At 41.7% G+C, this 11,191-nt stretch overlaps 1 protein-coding gene across 1 annotated transcript in view; it reads left to right on the forward strand.

Annotated features, from left to right (window-relative positions):
* Positions 1-346: 346 nt before the first annotated feature.
* LOC121563375 (tripeptidyl-peptidase 2) overlaps positions 347-11,191 on the forward strand; it is a 73,272-nt gene continuing 62,427 nt past the window's right edge. Inside the window, 7 exon segments of the mRNA XM_045217644.1 lie at positions 347-1,266; positions 2,736-2,864; positions 7,141-7,186; positions 7,189-7,235; positions 8,475-8,583; positions 10,451-10,560; positions 10,562-10,581. Coding sequence (XP_045073579.1) covers positions 1,102-1,266; positions 2,736-2,864; positions 7,141-7,186; positions 7,189-7,235; positions 8,475-8,583; positions 10,451-10,560; positions 10,562-10,581 — 626 coding nt within the window. The 5' untranslated portion in view covers positions 347-1,101.

The raw sequence follows: 11,191 nt of genomic DNA on the forward strand, positions 1-11,191 counted from the left end.
TGCCAAAGTAGCTTCAACAAAGTACTTAGTAAAGGGTCTGAATACTTATGTAAATGTGATATTTCCGTTTTCTTTTTTTTAATGCATTTGCAAAAAAAATCCTAAAAACCTGTTTTTGCTTTGTCATTATGGGGTATTGTGTGTAGACTGATGAGGGGAAAAAAACGATTTAATCAATTTTAGAATAAGGCTGTAACGTAACAAAATGTGGAAAAAGTCAAGGGGTCTGAATACTTTCCTAAGGCACTGTAAGCTCTGCGTTGACATGATTGGTTGAGGGTAGGTGGGGGCGGGAGGTCCTGTATAAACATCAACTCACTTCCTTGACAACTTCCTTGACAACAGCTCCGCTCCGCTAAGCGCAAGAAGTATGAAAGCCAAGAAGTATGAAAGCCAAGAAGTATGAAAGCCCTGACGTCTGCATCGCAGTAAATGCTGTACTGCCACTTGGTGGTGGATTGACCATGCGGAGCCTTTAAGGGCTTTTATCAGAGACAGAAGAGGAAACGAAACATCCCACTCCCTTGTTTTTTGGGGGGGTTCCTATATGGTCAATGAACGAAGCAGACCAGACCCAGCTGCTAATGCATTGGTGTCATTAAGCAGATGGGAACTGACCATTTCCCCCCCCCCCCAATGGTAACGGTCTGAGTGTGACATCATAATTTATCCACCATCTTTGGTTTTATAAAATGTTTTAACTGTGCCCCACTAATTAGGCTCCCATGGAAACACTGACCAGAACATTGTTTCCTTGCTAGCTAATAGTCCATGTATAAACCTTGAACAAATACAAGTTAGCCTATACCACTTCTGTTTTTAAACAATTAGCTATAGGCAGTGTAGCAAATAGCTACAGAAGACTTCTTTCGTTGCTACTGACTTAATGTAACCGTCATCAGACACTTTTGAGGATGACTCCTTGGCGCATTTTGAGCGGTGTTCTAAATAGTGTACTGTCCCTTTAAAAAAGTCCCTTCCCGGTCTCTGTTCACCGTGTCGGCACGGTTTCTAAAACCATACCGTACTGTCTTTGGTATCGGCAACCTTCTTCCCCCCCATTTCGCTGCTTCCTGTTTTCATTTGTCTCTCTGTCTAATCATGGCCGCACATTCAATCGAAGAGCTGTTCCCCTTCCACGGGTTGCTCCCCAAAAAGGAGACCGGCGCTGCGTCTTATCTCACCCGGTTCCCCGAGCACGATGGACGGGGTGTTCTCATCGCTATCCTCGACACTGGCGTGGACCCGGGGGCCCCGGGCATGCAGGTAAATCTATCCCGGTGCTATGACAGACTAGTAGGCCCCATTCGTAGACTTTGTACAGTAACGACTAGCTAGCTAATTTTACCCGGGGGGCTACCCCCGGTCGCTCAAATCTAGCTAGTAAAACTTGTTAGCAACTGCTATTAAGCTAACCTACAAGGATTTTTAGCGAGCAAGCAGCTAACGCCTTTTTTTTAACTAGACAGTGGCCGGGTCAGCCGGAAAGATACCTTAGTTTAGCGTATTTGGATAAGTTTAACCAGCTAAGATCAGATAGCAAACCATCAGAACAGAATGTCCTTGTGAGCTACACAATAAAATACTGACAGCCCGTTGATTTTAGCCGAACTAGTACTAATATTTCCCCATAGCCTCAGACAAAAATAGATAGATATTATTGTTGCTGACATGTTTTTATTTTTTTAAACGTTTCAGTGGCTAGCTAGTTGAGTTGCTATGACTGTGACTAGAGTGGTGGAACTGAGGGAGGTTGAACTTGGAGGCGCAAGCTGTCGCTGATGGAAAGAGGATCAAGCATCTGTTGACAGCCTTCACCCAACTGTAGAGGGCCCTGTCCTGTCCTGTCTGTCCTGTCTAGCTACTGTCCTGTCCTGTCCTGTCTGTCCTGTCCTGTCTGTCCTGTGCCGAACTGTCCTGTCTAGCTGCCGTCCTGTCCTGTCCTGCTGTCGTCTAGCTGCCGTCCTGTCCGTCGCGCTGCCTGTCGTCCTGTGCCGAACTGTCCTGTCTAGCTGCGTGGTTGTCTGTCCTGTCTAGCTGCCGTCCTGTCCTGTCTAGCTGCCGTCCTGTCCTGTCCTGTGCCGAACTGTCCTGTCTAGCTGCCGTCCTGTCCTGTCTGTCTGTCCTGTCTAGCTGCCGTCCTGTCTGTCCTGTGCCGAACTGTCCTGTCTAGCTGCCGTCCTGTCCTGTCCTGTCCTGTCCTGTCCTGTCTAGCTGCCGTCCTGTCCTGTCCTGTATAGCTACTTTCTGTCTCTGTCTATCAGAGCTGCCTAGTTACACCACTCAGCCCTCTGCTAAAGACCAAAAGTTTCTCTCTGACTCGGACGTCTCTATGAGTAGGTCTATACCAGTTGGTTACATACTGCAAGTAGAATATTACACGTGATTAGATTGATGCATCGCTAACAGTGACGCTTGTCTATGAAGGATTCGTTGCACTGTGTCACCAGTATGTCATGATGACCTCCTGTAGCTCAGTTGGTTAGAGCATGGTGCTTTGCAACGCCAGGGTTATGGGTTCGATGTAGTATGAAAAAGGTATGCACTCACTAACTGTAAGTCGCTCTGGATAAGAGCGTCTGTGCTAAATGACTAAAATGTAAATGTAATGTGCTCATTGTGGAAAAACATTTGTGTGCTGTGTCGGGGTCAGAGAGGGTGTGTGTGTGTTTTTTTCTGTGTCGGAGGGTGTGTATTTTATATTCTTCAACATCTGTGTCCTCTCTCTCCCTCAGACCACGACGGAGGGGCAGCCGAAGATCGTTGACATCATCGATACGACGGGCAGCGGAGATGTCAACATGGCAACGGTGGTGGAGCCTAACGACGGGGCGGTGACTGGGCTCTCCGGGAGGACGCTCAAGGTACGCTTCCCTCGCCACGCTGCCACTTCCTGGTCACACTGTCACTTTACAGACCGTTAGCCTAGTGTTACATAAATACATGTCACTTTACAGACCGTTAGCCTAGTGTTACATAAATACATGTCACTTTACAGACCGTTAGCCTAGTGTTACATAAATACATGTCACTTTACAGACCGTTAGCCTAGTGTTACATAAATACATGTCACTTTACAGACTGTTAGCCTAGTGTTACATAAATACATGTCTGTCTCTGTCACTTTACAACCTATTGTTACATAAATACATGTCTGTCTCTGTCACTTTACAACCTATTGTTATATAAATACATGTCTGTCTCTGTCACTTTACAACCTATTGTTATATAAATACATGTCTGTCTCTGTCACTTTACAACCTATTGTTATATAAATACATGTATGTCTCTGTCACTGTACAGCCTAGTGTTACATAAATACATGTATGTCTCTGTCACTGTACAGCCTAGTGTTACATAAATACATGTCTGTCTCTGTCACTTTACAACCTATTGTTACATAAATAAATGTCTGTCTCTGTCACTTTACAGCCTATTGTTACATAAATACATGTATGTCTCTGTCACTTTACAGCCTATTGTTACATAAATACATGTCTGTCTCTGTCACTTTACAACCTAGTGTTACATAAATACATGTCTGTCTCTGTCACTTTTACAACCTATTGTTATATAAATACATGTCTGTCTCTGTCACTTTACAACCTATTGTTATATAAATACATGTATGTCTCTATCACTTTACAGCCTAGTGTTACATAAATACATGTCTGTCTCTGTCACTTTACAACCTATTGTTACATAAATACATGTCTGTCTCTGTCACTTTACAGCCTATTGTTACATAAATACATGTCTGTCTCTGTCACTTTACAGCCTATTGTTACATAAATACATGTATGTCTCTGTCACTTTACAGCCTATTGTTACATAAATACATGTCTGTCTCTGTCACTTTACAACCTATTGTTACATAAATACATGTATGTCTCTGTCACTTTACAACCTATTGTTACATAAATACATGTCTGTCTCTGTCACTTTACAGCCTATTGTTACATAAATACATGTCACCTTACAACCTATTGTTACATAAATACATGTCTGTCTCTGTCATTTTACAACCTATTGTTATATAAATACATGTCTGTCTCTGTCACTTTACAGCCTAGTGTTACATAAATACATGTATGTCTCTGTCACTTTACAACCTATTGTTACATAAATACATGTATGTCTCTGTCACTTTACAACCTATTGTTACATAAATACATGTCTGTCTCTGTCACTTTACAACCTATTGTTACATAAATACATGTCTGTCTCTGTCACTTTACAGCCTATTGTTACATAAATACATGTATGTCTCTGTCACTTTACAGCCTATTGTTACATAAATACATGTCTGTCTCTGTCACTTTACAGCCTATTGTTACATAAATACATGTATGTCTCTGTCACTTTACAACCTATTGTTACATAAATACATGTCTGTCTCTGTCACTTTACAGCCTATTGTTACATAAATACATGTCACCTTACAACCTATTGTTACATAAATACATGTCTGTCTCTGTCATTTTACAACCTATTGTTATATAAATACATGTCTGTCTCTGTCACTTTACAGCCTAGTGTTACATAAATACATGTATGTCTCTGTCACTTTACAACCTATTGTTACATAAATACATGTATGTCTCTGTCACTTTACAACCTATTGTTACATAAATACATGTCTGTCTCTGTCACTTTACAACCTATTGTTACATAAATACATGTATGTCTCTGTCACTTTACAACCTATTGTTACATAAATACATGTCTGTCTCTGTCACTTTACAACCTATTGTTATATAAATACATGTATGTCTCTGTCACTGTACAGCCTAGTGTTACATAAATACATGTCTGTCTCTGTCACTGTACAGCCTAGTGTTACATAAATACATGTCTGTCTCTGTCACTTTACAACCTATTGTTACATAAATAAATGTCTGTCTCTGTCACTTTACAGCCTATTGTTACATAAATACATGTATGTCTCTGTCACTTTACAGCCTATTGTTACATAAATACATGTCTGTCTCTGTCACTTTACAACCTAGTGTTACATAAATACATGTCTGTCTCTGTCACTTTACAACCTATTGTTATATAAATACATGTCTGTCTCTGTCACTTTACAACCTATTGTTATATAAATACATGTATGTCTCTGTCACTTTACAGCCTAGTGTTACATAAATACATGTCTGTCTCTGTCACTTTACAACCTATTGTTACATAAATACATGTCTGTCTCTGTCACTTTACAGCCTATTGTTACATAAATACATGTCTGTCTCTGTCACTTTACAGCCTATTGTTACATAAATACATGTATGTCTCTGTCACTTTACAGCCTATTGTTACATAAATACATGTCTGTCTCTGTCACTTTACAACCTATTGTTACATAAATACATGTATGTCTCTGTCACTTTACAACCTATTGTTACATAAATACATGTCTGTCTCTGTCACTTTACAGCCTATTGTTACATAAATACATGTCACCTTACAACCTATTGTTACATAAATACATGTCTGTCTCTGTCATTTTACAACCTATTGTTATATAAATACATGTCTGTCTCTGTCACTTTACAGCCTAGTGTTACATAAATACATGTATGTCTCTGTCACTTTACAACCTATTGTTACATAAATACATGTCTGTCTCTGTCACTTTACAACCTATTGTTACATAAATACATGTCTGTCTCTGTCACTTTACAGCCTATTGTTACATAAATACATGTCTGTCTCTGTCACTTTACAGCCTATTGTTACATAAATACATGTATGTCTCTGTCACTTTACAGCCTATTGTTACATAAATACATGTCTGTCTCTGTCACTTTACAGCCTATTGTTACATAAATACATGTCTGTCTCTGCCACTTTACAACCTATTGTTACATGAATACATGTCTGTCTCTGTCACTTTACAGCCTATTGTTACATAAATACATGTCACCTTACAACCTATTGTTACATAAATACATGTCTGTCTCTGTCATTTTACAACCTATTGTTATATAAATACATGTCTGTCTCTGTCACTTTACAGCCTAGTGTTACATAAATACATGTATGTCTCTGTCACTTTACAACCTATTGTTACATAAATACATGTCTGTCTCTGTCACTTTACAACCTATTGTTACATAAATACATGTCTGTCTCTGTCACTTTACAACCTATTGTTACATAAATACATGTATGTCTCTGTCACTTTACAACCTATTGTTACATAAATACATGTCTGTCTCTGTCACTTTACAACCTATTGTTACATAAATACATGTCTGTCTCTGTCACTTTACAACCTAGTGTTACATAAATACATGTCTGTCTCTGTCACTTTACAACCTATTGTTACATAAATACATGTCACTTTACAACCTATTGTTACATAAATACATGTCTGTCTCTGCCACTTTACAACCTATTGTTACATAAATACATGTCACTTTACAACCTATTGTTACATAAATACATGTATGTCTCTGTCACTTTACAGCCTAGTGTTACATAAATACATGTATGTCTCTGTCACTTTACAACCTATTGTTACATAAATACATGTCTGTCTCTGTCACTTTACAGCCTAGTGTTACATAAATACATGTCTGTCTCTGTCACTTTACAACCTATTGTTACATAAATATATGTCTGTCTCTGTCACTTTACAACCTATTGTTACATAAATACATGTCTGTCTCTGCCACTTTACAACCTATTGTTACATAAATACATGTCTGTCTCTGTCACTTTACAACCTATTGTTACATAAATACATGTATGTCTCTGTCACTTTATAGCCTATTGTTACATGAATACATGTCTGTCTCTGTCACTTTACAGCCTATTGTTACATAAATACATGTATGTCTCTGTCACTTTACAGCCTATTGTTACATAAATACATGTCTGTCTCTGTCACTTTACAGCCTATTGTTACATAAATACATGTATGTCTCTGTCACTTTACAGCCTATTGTTACATAAATACATGTATGTCTCTGTCACTTTACAGCCTATTGTTACATAAATACATGTCACTTTACAACCTATTGTTACATAAATACATGTCTCTCTCTTCTCTCTCTCTCTCTCTCTCTCTCTCTCTCTCTCTCTCTCTCTCTCTCTCTCTCTCTCTCTCTCTCTCTCTCTCTCTCTCTCTCTCCTCAGATCCCTCATACCTGGGTTAATCCATCAGGAAAGTACCACATTGGGATCAAAATGGATATGACTTGTTCCCTAAAGCTCTCAGAGAGAGAATCCAGGTATGGAGTGGATTTGTGTGGCCAAGTAACAAGGATTTGCACGTTAATATACGCTACATGACCAGAGGTATGTGGACACCTGCTCGTCGAACATCTCATTCCAAAATCATGGGCATTAATTATGGAGTTAGTCCCCCTTTGCTGCTATAACAGCCTCCACTCTTCTGGGAAGGCTTCCCACTAGATGTTGGAACATTGCTGCGGGGACTTGCTTCCATTCAGCCACAAGATCATTAGTGAGGTCGGGCCCTGACGTTGGGCGATTAGGACTGGCTCACAGTCGGCGTTCCAATTCATCCCAAAGGTGTTCGTTGGGGTTGAGGTCAGGGCTCTTTGCAGGCCAGTCAAGTTCTTCCACACCGATTTCGACAAAATGTCTAGAATGTCATTGTATGCTGTAGAGTTAAGATTTCCCTTCACTGGAACTAAGGGGCCTAGCCCGAACCATGAAAAACAGCCCCAGACCATTATTCCTCCTCCACCAAACTTTACAGTTGGCACTATGCATTCGGGCGGGTAGCGTTCTCCTGGCATCCACCAAACCCAGATTAGTCTGTCGGACTGCATGATGGGGAAGCGTGATTCATCACTCCAGAGAACGCGTTTCCACTGCTCCAGAGTCCAATGGCGGTGAGCTTTACACCACTCCAGCCGACGCTTGGCATTGTGCATGGTGATCTTAGGCTTGTGTGCTGCTTGGAAACCCATTTCTTGGCGCTCCCGATGAACAGTTCTTGTGCTGACGTTGCTTCCAGAGGCAGTTTGGAATTCGGTAGTGAGTATTGCAACCGAGGACAGACGATTTTTACACGCTACGGGCTTCAGCACTTGGGAGTCCCGCTTCTGTGAGCTTGTGTGGCCTACCACTGCGGCTGAGCCGTTGTTGCTCCTAGACGTTTCCACTTCACAATAACAGCACTTACAGTTGACCAGGGGCAGCTCTAGCAGGGCAGAAATCTGACAAACTGACTTGTTGGAAAGGTGGCATCTTATGACGGTGCCACGTTGAAAGTCACTGAGCTCTTCAGTAAGGCCATTCTACTGCCAATGTTTGTCTATGGAGATTGCATGGCCGTGTGCTCGATTTTATACACCTGTCAGCACACGGGTGTGGCTGAAATAGCCAAATCCAATAATTTGAAAGGGGTGTCCACATACTTTTGTATTTATAGTGTATGCTTCTATTGACCAACAAACACATTGACAGAAGGATGTCTATGTTGATGTGTCGTCCAACAGAAAGAGCGAAAGGAGAAGCTGTGGGATCCAGCACACAGAGCAGCTCTGGCTGAAGCTAGTCGCCGGGCAGAGCAGTTTGACATCGCTCACCCCCCCCTCACAGGTAACACTTTGACCTCTCACCCCCTAACCCTCACAGGTCAGACAATCTCTCTGCTCATGGGCAAATTGGGTGTGTGTGTGTGTGTAAACGATATGTGTGCATTAGGGATATATAAATGTTTAAACGACATTGGGATTGTTAACGTTTTTGAAAAAAATATAATAAAATATTTTTTATTTTTTTGTGTACAAAATGTAAAACTGTCACTAACAGGTCCCTATCATCATAAAGGGAAAACTATGAAAAGCTGAAATATCTTGAGTCAATAAGTATTCAACCCTTTTATCATGGCAAGCCTAAGGAAACCGCTCAGGGATTTCACCATGAGGCCAGTGGTGACTTTTAAAACATTCTACAGAGTTTAATGGCTGTGAAGGGAGAAAACTGAGGATGGATCAACAACATTGTACTTTACTCCACAATACTAACCTGCAGTAAATGACTGAGTGAAAACCAGGAAGCCTGTACAGAATACAAATATTCCAAAACATGCATCCTGTTTGCATTAAGCAGGGTTCGCTCAAGGTGCTTAAGGTACTTGAATTTGGCACTCTTGAAATTCAAGCACTGGAATACCTTGAAAATCTTGACTTTTTCAAGTTGGTAATTGAATTAAAATGAGAGAAGAACGGATAATTATCAAATATATTTAATGAAAATATCCAGGCAGACTTCTGAGTTGTTTCCTGCTGTGCTCGCCAGACGATCTCGCTCATTCCACCCACAATGCCGCTCAGCCGGGCAGGTACAGAACTGATCGATTAGGCGCCGCCAAACGTCACATCGAGTAGCTAAAATGCCGGGGCAAATGTAGATTCAACCCTGCCTTTTGTGCGTATGGAAAATGTCTGCACTCACTAACTGTACGTCGCTCTGGATAAGAGCGTCTGCTAAATGACTAAAATGACGATGTGCTAACCCTTGCTGGTCACCTGTGCTACCTTATATACATATGACCCCCAACATATAGTGCCCTCTAGTGGACAAAACAAGGTAAAATAACCCTTGACCTCTAGTGACAGACAACATATACACAACTCCTAAACAGCTAGAACAGCTCCTACAACCATCGCTGCTGAGTGGATGGGGGATAGCAGTACGGTGAACACCGTCTGGTAGTTAGCCAGGACCGTGGTAGACTGAACTGCTCCGTCTGGTAGTTAGCCAGGACCGTTGTAGACTGAACTGCTCCGTCTGGTAGTTAGCCAGGACTGTGGTAGACTGAACTGCTCCGTCTGGTAGTTAGCCAGGACCGTGGTAGACTGAACTGCTCCGTCTGGTAGTTAGCCAGGACCGTGGTAGACTGAACTGCTCCGTCTGGTAGTTAGCCAGGACCGTGGTAGACTGAACTGCTCCGTCTGGTAGGTAGCCAGGACTGTGGTAGAATGAACTGCATTGCCCCCTAGCTGTCATACCAATGGTTTATATAGAGTACATTGGGGTCATCCGCTGGACATTTACATTTGAGTCATTTAGCAGACGCTCTTATCCAGAGCGACTTACAGTTAGTGAGTGCATACATTTTTCATACTGGCCCCCGTGGGAATCGAACCCACAACCCTGGCGTTGCAAGTGCCACGCTCTACCAACTGGCCCCCCCGTGGGAAACGAACCCACAACCCTGGCGTTGCAAGCACCCTGCTCTACCAACTGAGCTACAGTTAGATCAGGCATTGAAGTGATCTAACATGTCTGGACCATATCGGAATTGTGAATTCACGTTATTGTACGATTTTAAAATGGCAGTTTTAAACGTTAACAATTGTACGTTTTGTCACATCCCTAGTGTGCATATATCAATCCTGAGCACAACACATTTGTGTGTGTGTGAATTGTTTTCAGTTTTTTTTTTCTCCATTTTGCTGTGTGTTTTATCAGGCTGAGAAGCTCCAGAAGGAAGAGCTGCAGTGCCGGTCGGAGCTGCTGGCGTCTCTGGAGAAGAAGTACAACGACCCGGGTCCGGTCTACGACTGTCTGCTGTGGAAACGACGGAAACACATGGAGGTAGGAGGAACACAATGTACTGGATCAAATCCTTTTCTTTTCTTCCTTCCTGTCTTAATCCTTTCCCAATCTCTCCATCCTGCAATTCCTCCATTTGTAGTGATGAGAGTATTCGTCCCCTGTCTTCTCCTTCCTGTAATTCCTCCATTTGTAGTGATGAGAGTATTCGTTCCTGTCTTCTCCTTCCTGTAATTCCTCCATTTGTAGTGATGAGAGTATTCGTCCCCTGTCTTCTCCTTCCTGTAATTCCTCCATTTGTAGTGATGAGAGTATTCGTCCCCTGTCTTCTCCTTCCTGTAATTCCTCCATTTGTAGTGATGAGAGTATTCGTCCCCCGTCTTCTCCTTCCTGTAATTCCTCCATTTGTAGTGATGAGAGTATTCGTCCCCTGTCTTCTCCTTCCTGTAATTCCTCCATTTGTAGTGATGAGAGTATTCGTCCCCGTCTTCTCCTTCCTGTAATTCCTCCATTTGTAGTGATGAGAGTATTCGTCCCCTGTCTTCTCCTTCCTGTAATTCCTCCATTTGTAGTGATGAGAGTATTCGTCCCCCGTCTTCTCCTTCCTGTAATTCCTCCATTTGTAGTGATGAGAGTATTCGTCCCCTGTCTT

Source organism: Coregonus clupeaformis, unplaced genomic scaffold (genome assembly GCF_020615455.1).
Source record: "Coregonus clupeaformis isolate EN_2021a unplaced genomic scaffold, ASM2061545v1 scaf1162, whole genome shotgun sequence".
NCBI classification, from domain to species: Eukaryota; Metazoa; Chordata; class Actinopteri; order Salmoniformes; family Salmonidae; genus Coregonus; species Coregonus clupeaformis.